The sequence below is a fragment of the Chelon labrosus genome, assembly GCF_963514085.1.
Source record: "Chelon labrosus genome assembly, chromosome: 18".
Classification (NCBI taxonomy): Eukaryota; Metazoa; Chordata; class Actinopteri; order Mugiliformes; family Mugilidae; genus Chelon; species Chelon labrosus.
The window spans coordinates 13635925-13649424 of NC_140351.1; the positions used below are offsets into that span (position 1 = coordinate 13635925).

General features: G+C 41.0%; 1 protein-coding gene across 1 annotated transcript in view; it reads right to left on the reverse strand.

Annotated features, from left to right (window-relative positions):
• The window catches only part of sh3kbp1 (SH3-domain kinase binding protein 1), a 39454-nt gene extending 30559 nt beyond the window's left edge, over nucleotides 1–8895 (reverse strand). Inside the window, exons 1-2 of the mRNA XM_084566775.1 lie at nucleotides 8679–8895; nucleotides 204–361 (exon numbers count right to left, since the gene is read on the reverse strand). Of these exons, the coding sequence (XP_084422901.1) occupies nucleotides 204–361; nucleotides 8679–8682 (162 nt within the window). The 5' untranslated portion in view covers nucleotides 8683–8895. The remainder of the gene's footprint in view (nucleotides 1–203; nucleotides 362–8678) is intronic.
• Between the last annotated feature and the right edge of the window lie 4605 nt (nucleotides 8896–13500).

Genomic DNA, 13500 nt, shown 5'->3' on the forward strand with positions numbered 1-13500 from the left:
CATTCGATCTGACTGTAATTCTAGACAGCCTCTGAAAGATACAGGAGATATGTTTTCCTGCACCTAAAATAGCAAAGGAAACACACGTAAACACCCCAAACAAACCACAACTGCATGTTTACCTGGCTGCTATTTGTAGAGACTTGTGGGTTTGAAAAGAGCGGGGACAGAGAAGGAGGTGTGTGGCATCTGTTATTACTCACCCTGACAAAGTTGTCGGGGAACAGACCTCTGCGTCCGCCCAGCTCGCCCTCCCACCACCCTCCATCGTCCTTCCGTATGTTTACGATGATATCGCCCACCGTCAGGCTCAACTCATCGTCCTGCTGAGCCTCATAGTCGAACTCCACCACGGCCTCCACTGTGCACAGAGAGAGAGAGAAAGTTGGTGTGTTACAACAAGCGGCGGTAAAAGGTCAAACAGGGAAGAGGAGCCACATTGTTCCATATTTACTCCCTGGTGGCGGTTTCGGATTTTTGATGATTGTGCAAGTTTTATTTACAGACACAACTGGAAATGAAAGAGGACCTCACAAAAACCGCAGAATATTACATCAGTATATAAATCTGATTTCACTCACTAATTAAAGACATCCTGTTGAGTTTTTGTTCGAAGTCTATATTTAACATTTTAAACCATCAACTATGAATTACCACACTAATATTCTTATTATCCCTTATCTTTTTGTTTCCCAACTGCCTTAATTAAAACTCTGTTTATCTTGCCTGTCCTTGACATACACATTAAACCGTCAGAACTTTTTTGATGCCACAAGCTGTAAACTGAGCAGCTGAGGGTGTTGGTTGGTTTCCCTCCTTACTTCTCATGTTTTTACATTACAGTTGACAAAACATGAATGACATGCTCGTGGTTAAAGGGGAACTACTGTTTTTTACAACCTGGACCTTATTTCTAGCATAAAATACGATCGTTTACTCATCATTACTACCATATAACTTTTGTGTCATTTGCACTCGTTCAGGAAGTAATTAGATCCGCGTATATCCATATAGCGGAAGTGACTGGGGCAGCCTCTAAATAACGCATTATCTGCTGCGAAACTCGTTCATTTCGCCAATATTTTGTTATGATACGTTAATGCTGCTAGTTTTTTGCAACATGGCTGAATATTTTTCCGATTCTGAGGTTGTGGACGAACCATAGCGGTAGCAAATTACAGGCAAACAAGCCGACTATCGCAGGTCAGAGGACATCATCCAGGGTCTGTAGGTCAATCTACAGACACCGGATGATGATAATAGGTAACTCTGGACTCAACGGGGAAGAGCACTAGCGTATTATAACAAAATATTGGTGAAATGAACGAGTTTCGCGGCAGTTAATGAGTTATTTAGAGGCTGCGTCTCGGTGCCCCAGTCACTCTTGCTATATGGATATACGCTGATCTAATTATATTAGACGAGTGCAAATGACACAAAGATGATGGGTTATATGGGTGATTAAACGATTATATTTTATGCTAGAAATAAAGTCCAGGTTGTAAAAAACAGTAGTTCCCCTTTAAGGGATAGCTCTAGTTTATTTCAACAAGGCTATCATGCCTCTACGGATCACGACACACAAAAAGGTATATTTCCTTGAGTCTGACAGAATGTGAATATGTGGATTATCCACCTGGAACGGCCATTTTGTTGAGTGCACTTGGGCTCTCAATCAAGTGATACCCGTTGACGTTCAACTGTTTACACGCGTGAGTCTGACTTTCTGAAACCTCAGCAGCTACATGTAATGGCGGGTAAACCCACGGAACATCAAGAGGATAGTTGCAAGTCATTTCAGCTCAGTGGTCGATCATATCTGTTGGAACCAAAGTCATGGAAGAAGACCGTAGGAGTTCTTAAAAGACAACAAGGAAACTAATGGTGTTCATACACTCGCTCATCTACTGCTGATTAAGGAGGAAAACACTTGCTGACAAGAACATGACCTATTGATGACAGGCATTTAAATTATCTGTGTTTTATGCAGCTTTGACAAAGACTACCATCTAAGGGAGGATGTTTCAAACCCCTAAAATCATCTGGAAGAAAAGAACAAGACTGGACAGACTTTTGAGTTTAACAAAAAGGGATCAGCTACTTTGCCAACGAATACTAGTTGACTAAATCACCCTGCATTTTCATCTTGTTTATGTGACTTCCTGGAAACTCAGCATGCGTGATGTAACCAGATGTAAGGGTGGATAAACCCATCACGAGGACGGTTACAAGTCATTTTATCTCGACGGTCGGCTGTATTTATTGGAAAGAATTGGAGCTCAATCCAATGACATGTGAGACAGAAAGACAGCAGGACGTCCTGAAAAATGAAGCCAGAAACCTAGTCCAGTTGTTGAACTACAACTAATTTGCTGCTTTAATAAATATTTCTTTTTAGGAGAAGACATTTCAAATCCATAAAATCAACTGGATGACCAAGACTGGATCTCTGCCTCCACAAAGGGATACCAGTTGGCTAAATAACCCTGCATTTTCATCTGGATGTGTCAGCTTGTTCACGTGAGACTGACTTCCTGGAAACTCAGCAGCCAGATGTAATGGTGGATAAACCCATGTATCATCGTGAGGACAGCTGCAAGTTATTTCAGTGATGGTCAGTCATATTCACTGGAAATGGAGTCAAAGAATAGGATCTAAATCAAAATGAAGGGAAGGACACAAAAGACGGCAGGATGTCCTGAAAGACAACGTGCCATTTCCACATCTACTGCTGTTCAGAGATGAACACTTTCATTGAAAAGAACATGACCTATTGATGCCAGTTTTGGAACATCTCCAGTTGTTGAACTACAACAACTGTGCAACTTGGATAAATATTCAAAAAACCAAGACTGGCCATTTGATGTTAATAGTCGGTAAACACACGAGTTATCCACCTGGTACGACCATTGTGTTTACAGTATTGTGGTTCTCCATCAATTAATACTTGTTGACTCAATCACCAGTTAAATGGTCAGCCATATTTACTGGAACCGTAGGCATGGGTCAGAGAACAGCAAGACCTCAAGATGCCCTAAGCATCGCTCATTGCTCTGTTGGCACAAAAGAATGGGACCTGTTGATGCCACACTTGGAAACTCATGCTATGAATGACTTTGCAGCTTTGATAAATGTTGCTGTCCTGGGCATTACGCTTGAACCCTCTAAACTCAACTATAGAAAAAGACTGGGCGATCTCATTTACTGTGAACTCTGTAGCATAAACACACCACACCGGAAAGCTATCCACCTCCTCATGCATGTAAACAAGTGCAGATGAATACGCTGGTGATTAGGTCAGATGCCAAGGTATCCCCAAATGGATTTTCTTAATACAGTTGTCTGTTGGCTGTTCCAGGCGGCTTAATTTGTCATACTAAAAAGAAATGTTTAAAATGATTCATGAAACATCACAGAGCTTAGTAAGATGCAAAAAGCTCAAGCTCAGCGCCCTGATCTGCACAGTTTGTGTGACTCCTTGTTGCCTTGAATCTCAACAACAGAAGTGCAAGGTTACCATGGTTGCTAGAGCTACAATAATTAGTAGAAGGGGAAACAGAACAAAGTTTAATATCCTTTATTCTCTGTTCCTTTGGCATTCTTGTGAGTTTACCCATGCTGAAATAACTTTGATGAACCTTGTGCAGATTAAAATAAACTTTGATTCACTGGAGGTGGATTAACACATTTCGTGTTTGCACCCGTTTAGTTCAAAGACTACAGTAGACGTGACTGAAATATGCTATATATATATATAGCTAATAATAGAGTGGGAAATCTGTAAGCAGTGTCGAACCAACAAAACACACCTTCTGTGACTTTCTTGTGGCTAAACATCACAAACATTAACTCACGCATGCACAAATAACATGTGACTGCACGTGCAGCGGATAATACGTGCAAAAATGTACCCAATCTGTCCCATCACGTATAGCGTTCTTAACGCCAACCCGACCTATACATTGCTGCGGCCTGATCCTTGTCTAAACTGTGGGTAGCGAATGGGGGCAATGCAGTGTGGGAGTTTTGGGAGTTGGGTAACCATGGGAACAGCAGTATAAAGGGGTAGAGGGCTATGACTCATACACCTTGGCTTCCAACCCCCCAAAAACTCTTTCCGTGTGTGTATATACAATGAAATGCGCAGAACAATGAGACAAACCAAAACTAAAAACTTCTTGTAAAAGCATTTGTGTTAAAGTTTAAGGTCAGGGCATCGCTGAGAGCTTACATCACGCGGAAGATGGAAGAATTTCACAAGACATCAATATTGAGCAGACAAAGCAGACGACTGTTGTCCAAGTTGGCCTGTCGCTCAGATGGGGAGGATATGATTCTGGCTTGAGATGACTACAGAGATTAGTTGCAGACGAGACAGCAGTGTGGCACAAATACCGTTTTCATTGTACGCTCTCGGTCGTGTTGTTTGCGGGGAAGTGGAAGACAACCTGAGAGTGGAAGGTTCTTCAATAAGGAGAAGTGAATTAATATCTTGTGGCAGTTCTCGCAAATCGCATTACAGTGCATCTGAGTGGCAGAACGGGACAGCACACACGCAGTCCACCCGCCCACCCACGTCCGTCAGCAACACATGAACCGCTGAGGACGACGACAGCTTGTGGCTCCTGCACATCACAGAGTGCAAATAAGGGTTCAAGTAAAAAGTAACATAATGCTCAATCTGGAGAGGAGCTCCGTCTTATTTGAAGCTACGCAGGAAGAGCCCACTGGATATGATTTCACAAACGTTTGTGAAATACAACACAGTGTGCCATGTATCTCCAGTATCTCTCATTTATGCAGCTATACACTGTCACACAACACATGCTAATGTCTTGTCGTTCATACTATGATTTACGTGTTAACCAGAATGATAGTATCAAAACGTCTGCAACACAAGTTACAGGAAGCCCTTTTGACAGACCTGTTCTTGAGGAAGCGACATGGAAAATTCACAAGATAAAGGCATGTATAGGGTCTAAATACTTCTTCCACCGGCTAGTATAGCGGAGCAGCTAAACTGCCAGAATCAAAAATAAATTAACAATGTTTTGCATTAACTTTGCATTTTGCAAATGAGGCGTGTTGTTACTTAAAGTGTGGCGTGGGTTTATCTTTTTGCCTGTTGTCCAGGTCTCTTCTTGTCCCATAAAGATTCCAATAATGTCTAAAGACTCGACGGCGAACGCGGCTACATCCCGCAGATAGAGGAACTGGCCTATTTTAACAAGACTGCACTTGTTTCCAGTTTTTAATCAGACACTTTTTCCTGCTTTTTAACTGTAGAAATGGCAGACAACTCCCTGTAAGTGTGATGTGTTGTTTCGATTTTATCTGCAGAAACACGCAAAGAAATACCCTTAAAACAACATGACACAGGCCCAAGAAAAACAAAATAGTAACACTATCTGTGCTGATTTAATGCAAAATAACATAAAAAATAGTCCTGTAATTCAATTTTCCTTTATTTAATGTTTTTAAACGGACCCAGGAGTCACTTTATAAGGTACACCTTCACAATCTAATCAATTTATACAACTGTTTTACCATAAAGTCGACATTTATGATGGTTATTTACAAATGTAATTTAAATTGGAAAGAATAATAGGTTAATAATGATACTTAAAAACACAGGAATCAAAATAGATCAACACAGTGGCTTTAGTAAAGGTAAATAAGTTGTGTTAATGTTATCTTTTTTACTACTGTAGCATTATTTATTCACGTAATCCTCACCGACTGTAGTTAAATACATCTATTATCGTCAATCCCGCATACGTCACCTTTGGCGCTTGCTGCTGCAGAAAATAGTTCCCAGCAAATCCGTTATTTGAGGTACACGTTACACAGGATTCGTTGACATTATTACAAAAAGCATACAGGCAGCTACAGACGACCTTTTCCCCTACGACGGAGGCACAGAGCAGTTTAACTTCCTTTAACCAGAAACGTACAAGACATTCATTACATATTTCAATTCGATCAATCTGCAGGCAGGACTGAGATAACCGCAAAATGTTTGAAATGCCAGAGATGATGGCTTGTACTAAGACGCAACACGTACTACGTGCAGTATCATAGTACAAGCCATCATCACTGGCATTTGAAACATATTGTGGTTATCTCAGTCCTGTATGAGATTACAACTCTAACTATTAAGATTATCAGCCTCTCTTAGTTCATGACTCTGTAGCTACATTTCAGTAACGATGATATACAGAAGGTTGTAGTGATAATGCAAATGAAAATGCATTAGTATAAGGCTCCAAAAGCCTTTAGCATTGACGGGAAGAATAACTAGCTTAATGTTGATTTTGTTGAGCACTTAGGTCCATATGTTTACATACAAAAACTGCTTGCTAGCATATGCTAACAAGATAGCTCTGCAGCTACATCTATGACTAGGGCAGAGATATGTGTTTCCAAGCTCACTAGACGCTAACTTTACAAGCACAAAGAAAAGTTTATTACAAGGCTCCAAATGAATGCTAACCGCTTAACTGCCTGCTTGCTAGCACACGTCAACTGTCTGCTACTAGGTGTTAACAAGTTTGGCTGAAATGTCAAAGGAAATGAAGAATATAACTTGGACCGTAACGGTACATTAAAAAGCTTTTAACTTTTAAAGGACAAATACTTGAGATGAAAAGACACACAATATCCGAAGGCCTGCAGACAAAACAAAACTCCCACTCACATGGACAGAAACCACTTGCTCACACAGGAACTTAGATGGGCCTGCAGTGTCCTCCGAACAGCTGCAGACAGTTTAGATAAGGGGGAAATTGCACATACAGACACTGTGAACAGTGCAAAGCCGTGCTGACATTTCACTGGTTTACAGTGTTTAGCCGTGGGTGAGTTTCAGCGCTGCTATTGCTGATGATGTCAAGAGCAGCTGTGCGTTTCTGTCTGTAAAACATTCATGCTGGACCGGAGCCCACTGGGAGTCAAAGCCTCCCACTCCAACTGTGGATCAGATCACAGGCCTCAGCAAATTCTCCCACATTAAAAAGAAAATTCCAACCGCCCTCTGCTCATCAAGTCTGCCGTCGAAAGCAACTTGTGACCAGATCACTGTACTCTCGGTTAATAGCTTGGTGCATTCGTGTTTGGGGTTATGGAGAAGGTGTCGAGAGCAATGCCGGCATCAAAAACGAGAAGAAAGGTTTTCAGTTTCAAATGAGAAAAGTGAAACACGTTCTGGTCGCATACTGTACACACAAATATAGAAAGTGGGCTATTTTAACACATGTTCCTGTTGAGTGTGAAAGAAGGAACCACGTGAGAGTAAGATTCTGTTGCCAGTTTTGAAGGACAACACCTCTTTCTCTTTGTAAACTGCGGAAATGTCAGAACGCTTACTGTAAGCGTGATGGTTTATTTTTATTTTCATTACACCTGCAGGAACAAGCCCAAGGAACAGTAGCACAGTTGGTGTGTAGAAGAGACTTTTCAGGCTAACCTAATGTAAAACACAGGAATCACAATGACTTTAACCATGGTAAATTAAACTGTTATCTGTACTAATGTTGAATAATTCATCCAAACTATTTATTAATCATTATACTTTGCAGCTTTTAGTGCCACGTGCGCATTATTTAACGCAGCAAATTTGCGACGGTTTTAAGAATATTCACCCAGTGAACTCTAACATGGGCTAGTCTTTGGACATATGGCTTTATTTAACTTAAGCTGTTATGGTGGATCCAGTTGAAGGCATCCCCTAGGGCTGGTATTGTTCAGTAGTGATGCATATTCACATTGTTGCAATTGCTTTCATTACCAGGTGACAATCCCGCATCGACAGCTGTGTATAGTGTGTGTGAACCCAAGTTTCCCCTGTGGTTAGAGATGCATGTCTGTTTATATGCATGCAGAGAAATGCACAATTCCGGCAAGTAATACATGTCTCTATTACTGGTCTATATATACAAAGTTGATCAACCAGTCAATAGATCCACTGCTCCTTTGCAGACAAGTCTTAAATATGGCCAATAGATGAAAAGTATTATTAGAACAGAAAGGAAGTCAAACCTCCTGCTCTGTGTGACATCTACAAGACAGTCAATTCATTTGTGCAGCATTTGGCTAACTGATTAGTCGACCAACAAATCTGCAGCCGATTAATCGCCATGCATTTCGTCGAGCAGCAGCAGCAGTAGCAGCAGAGCCGTGGGAAATGATGGCCATGTTGAGATCGGCCAGGCCCGTTTCACCCACGGAGAGTCAAACACTGTGTAGCAGCGCACTGGGCAGACAGACACAGAGTGAATGTAAACGTGTCAACATCTGCAACTCATCAATGTGACCCGCTGCTTCTTTTCTTTTTCTTTTTTTTTTTTTTCCTGAAATCGCACTCCTCACGGATGCGCAAGCACGCCCACGCGCGGGTTTCTAATCATGAATAAAAGGAAATGTGCGATAAAGCGCCAAGCCTGCGGTCCCTACAGGCAGCTGTGCTGTGTATGAAGCGACGTCAGGGGAGGTGAGGCAGGGACTAAGAGGAGAGGAGAGAGGAAGAAGGGGAAGGAGAGAGGCTGAAACCCATGCGCGCATCTGGAGCGGGCGTTGATTCCTCCCCATCCAGATGCGCAGAGGCGCAGCTCGGAGGCGATTCTGGGGCATTCTCCAAACTAGAAACAGAATTAAAAAAAAAAAAAAGCGTCGCGTCTCACCCATTTATGTCTCCCGGTGTGCTGGTAATGCTCCTGCAGCCTGGTAGGTAACGGGGAATGTGGTTGTCTCAGGTATATGAGAGGGGATTTGTGCCGGACCGAGCCCCAGCCTCCTGCCCCTACTACAGTACCGCTACAGCAGAAACGGGAGGAGCGTCAGACGAAACCATATTCCTTCCTCTTTTTTTTTTTTTTTTGTCTCTCCGGTGACACGACAGAGGAGGCTGAGCGAGCGAGTGGTCAGAAAACGGAAAAGCGCTGATGAACAAATCTCTCTCTCTCTCTCTCTCTCTCTCTCTCTCTCTCTCTCTCTCTGTCTGTCTCTCTCGTTGCCTTCAAGTGCACCGCGTAAATACTGACTTCCCACTATCTATCTGCATTTTCAATTTCACAACACGATACACGATATGTGACGCAATGCGTTGCCCCACTGGTGATGCGCTCGGAACAGATGGTGGGAAAGGAAATCTCACCACTAAAAATGAATTGCAGTCTGCAGTCACCGGAAGACTCATTTTATTTAGGGGTTTAATTACCACTGTGATTATCTCCTTGTCTGCCTTCTTTAAAACAGCTTATGATAGCATTTGTGTGTCCAGATTTCATTTGGTTTTCTTGACCCCAATGTAATGGCCCATTTTTGTCTTATTACCTGTAATTCACTGTACAAAGTGTAACCATATTTTGTGTTGTTACAGTCCTTACTAAGATTCCCTTCATATTAACATTTTGCGTTTTGAACTATTGAATTCAGTCAGAAACTGCTTCCTTATAATCATATTATCAAATACGGTCTATTCTGTTGCATATTAAGTGATTTTAAAACTTTTATTTAGGATTAATATTGAAATATTGGAAGACATTAGTGTTTGTAAAGTTAGAGTTTTATTTATTATTTATAAAATGAATTCAGTTATTATAATTTATTTATTTAGTCATCTGCGTTTCCCCTGAAAAATACATGTTTCAGGAAAAATGTCAAAATTTCCTGAAGACTTTGAAGGTAGCATTAGTCTCTGCTCAAAGCCTCGCACCTGTGTGCCCCAAATCTCGCGATAACTAGCTCTCAAAAGCCACACCAACATATTTCTGTTAAGGAATTCCAGCAGCTTGTAGTGATGTTATCTCAAACTGATTAACTGACGTTTTTTTTTGTTATATTATCATATATTATGTATAGTGATGCACACGTTTTTAATTAATGTTACTTATAGAAACTCAAACCGAGCTTGACACTCTCTCCCTTCCTGCTGATGTAGTGCTGTTGTCCTCTCTAGATCAAACCACATGCAGAGGAGAATGTGCTGGTGGCAGCAGAAAGAGGGCCGTGAAATGATGCAGCGATAGCACAGAGAAAGAGATGAGGAATTTAGATTTTTTTTTCACAATCAACTGTCACTTGGGTGGAGTGCAGCGACAGGACAAGCTGCTGCACGGACAACAAAGCTGAGCTGATCTGATAAACAGTAACACAATGCAGAAGTGGCATTCAGATGACCGGAGATGGGCTATATTTGTGAATGCATCTCAGGTATCCGTGACGCAAGAGAGACTTGTCCGACCTTGGCTTGAACGTGTGATGATTTTGTGGACAGTCCTGCAAGCTGATATTGGCAGTATATAGGCTAAGGCTACAGTGTTTCACATTGTTTGATAATATTGTTCAATACTGTCTCAGAAATAGTTCTCTTGTGTGTGAAATGCCCAAATATTAAGTATTTCTTTCCACAAATTAAATGATAGTAAAGCCAACATGCTTGTATGACCCCATGACCAGCTGTAGATTAGCCTAGCTTAGCATCGAAGTCAAGTTCTGTCTCTTTAAACTGCAAGTTGTAATGTTTACACTTACATGTTTATGTAAGGATTTAACCAACATGATATAATGTGATAATTAGTGAAACTCAGAGGTGCTTGTTAGCAGAACAAGGCTGCTGAGTGCATTGAATACCAGCTGTATCCCACTGTCTTTATGCTAAGCTAAGCTAACTGCCTCTTGAATCTCCAGGTTCATATTTAAAGGACTCTTCTAACTCTTCTAACTTTTGTCAAAAAGAAAGTGACTACACCACTTTTATATCTGCGCATTAAATGCAGCCTGGCCACATTTAGCTTAGCTTAGCATAAATATATCCAATCAAGACAACTAGAGATTAAATGGAAATTAAAATCAAGAGACTCTTACCTTAGTTTAGGATGAATCATACAACTTCAAGATATGTCTGTGTTTAATAATGAAACACGGACATACTGTACATAACATATATGTTGCACCGAAACACGCTCCCATTACTGTAGTAACCACATTCAAGTCAGTGTGCTAGGCTGAATCAAAGAAACACTTCTAATTCAACTCAGTTTAACAGCACCACAAACCGCATCCTCTAAAATGATCACACAGTCGTTTTACCAAGATTCTTAAACTGTTTCAACATCAGATGAACATGCATTCGTTTTCACATGAGTGGTTTTATTTGTGATATTTTAAGTACATTTTATTGCTAATGCTTTTAAACGTAAAGTGACACAAGATTTTAAGTTCAGGTGTATAATAGTAGTGCATTATTATTTGAATACTCCATCCATAAGTGTTGCACAAATAAGCCTGATCTGTCAGTTTAACCAACGCGTCAGTTTCAGTTCGTTTCTGTTTGCCAACAAGTTTTAGTGGCGACTTTGATATCACAGGTTTGATGCCTAAAATGTATTTACCACCAGAGTTCCTGAGTAACACATTTAACAGTTACCTTCTCAGTCACAGTGTGACATTAGGATCCCACAGCTTTTCTCTCACTCTGCATAGACGCCATCGCCATCTGTGCTGCAGCTTTAAGAGAGAAAAATTGTTTTACTGTCCACAGATGGAGGTTAATTCTCCCTCAAGAGAAGTAATTTTAACACAAAGCACTAAGGTGACACCATCTGGGACAGTGTTGGTATTGCAGGATGTGCTCAGCCCCAATTAAATCTTGCCACCTACTGGAAACACACACACACACACACACACAGTGTTAAGTCTCAGCAGCACAGCTGCTATTTCTGGCACTTGTCTGCAGACATGATGGTGGATGCAATGCTGCATTTGAGGCAAATGTGATTCATTTTAGGGATTGTTACTGGGCTAAATGGGCTGCTTTTAATGTGTGTGGTTAAACTTTTTGGAAGTTTTATTGATTGTAGTTCTGCAATCGATTAAATCTTTATTTAAATGTACTTGTTAATCATTCAATGAATGGTTTGAACTTTATTGTGTTAATTGTTCTGCTCCTATTTATAGCAGTGACCAAAGACTAATCCCACCGCAAGGGAGAGTAAATTATATCTAAAACATGATCTTAATTTGATAATGTCATAGTCCTTCATGAGCCAATGACTTTGGTTGCTATTATATAGCAGCACTGACGGTGTTTGGAGCAGATCTGATGATGTTGACTGGATCCAAAAAGGACTGAACAGCCCCCTGCTGAACAGTCTACTGCCACAACAATTTCCATTTTAGTAACTGTAACATGCATTAGTTAATTTCCCATGGGAGGCAAATTTAAAATAAAATTTCATTACGACCTTAGACCAATGATTTTTCTTATTATCAAGGTCTGCAAATACTGTGTGTAAAAATTCATAGCTATGGATTTTAGCAGACACAACTGCCAAAAATATGATTTTTTATTTTTTTGTCCTAATCATATGAAAATAATGCATCCATATGATCCCGACACTTATGACTTATAATTAATTTAGAAATGTCTATTTGTTTGTTTTTTATATGAATGTGGTATTTGTCTGGTTTGGGTTCCATTTTTTTCTATCTGTTGTGCTCAGATCTCTTTTAGAAAACAAATTCTAAGATCAACGAGACATTAGATGTGTGAAGCTGGAGCACACACTCACTTGTAGCTTGCTTTGTCACAACATGGCTCAAACAGCAGTGACAAAAAAAGAGGGAAGCCACACAAAGTCTACTAATAATATGAATCTAATAAAGCAAAACAGGTAGATAGTGGTGTGTCTGTCTGCATATCAGTGTGCATACTATGTTGGAGTGTGTGAGTGAATGTAGCAGTACATGAGAATGCAACACCAAATACACACAAGAGAGAGAGCAGACAGGTGGCCAGCCAGGTGAGAGCGAGAGAGAAGTGAGCCCAGGCCTGCTTTATGGCCTCCCACTGCAGCTTCCTCAGGTGTGCTGCATCTTAATGTGCTGGATGTCCAGGTTGTAAGGCTGCAGAAGCCCCCCCCCCCCCATTAAATGCTGACTGCACCACTGTACAAGCAGTCAAACCGGAATGAACTTCTGAGGAAATGGAACCTGCACAGTCAGACTTCGCTTTAGATGAATCACGCACATAATATGGTTTTAACCATAATATGGGGGGGGAATTGAAAACTAATTCGATTGAACATGATATCGACGTGGGCGACGCAAAACCAATTCGCCAGAGGCTCTATGGAGTGTCTGAAGAAAAGCGAAAGATCATTGATGGGGAAGTTAAATACATGCTGGATAACCGCATTGCTGTACACTCTTCGTCCAGCTGGGCTTCTCCATCTTTGCTCGTTGAAAAGTCTGATAGGTCACCACGGTGCTGTACAGATTTTCGAAAAGTAAATGCTGTGACAAAGCCGGATTCCTATCCATTGCCTCGTGTGGAAGACTGTATTGACCAAGTTGGTGCTGCAAAGTGTGTGAGCAAGTTGGATCTGTTAAAAGGGTACTGGCAGGTGCCGTTAACCGGAAGAGCTCAAGAAATATCTGCTTTCATAACACCATCCGGTCTGTTTTCATATACAGTCATGGGGTTTGGTTTGCTTAATGCTC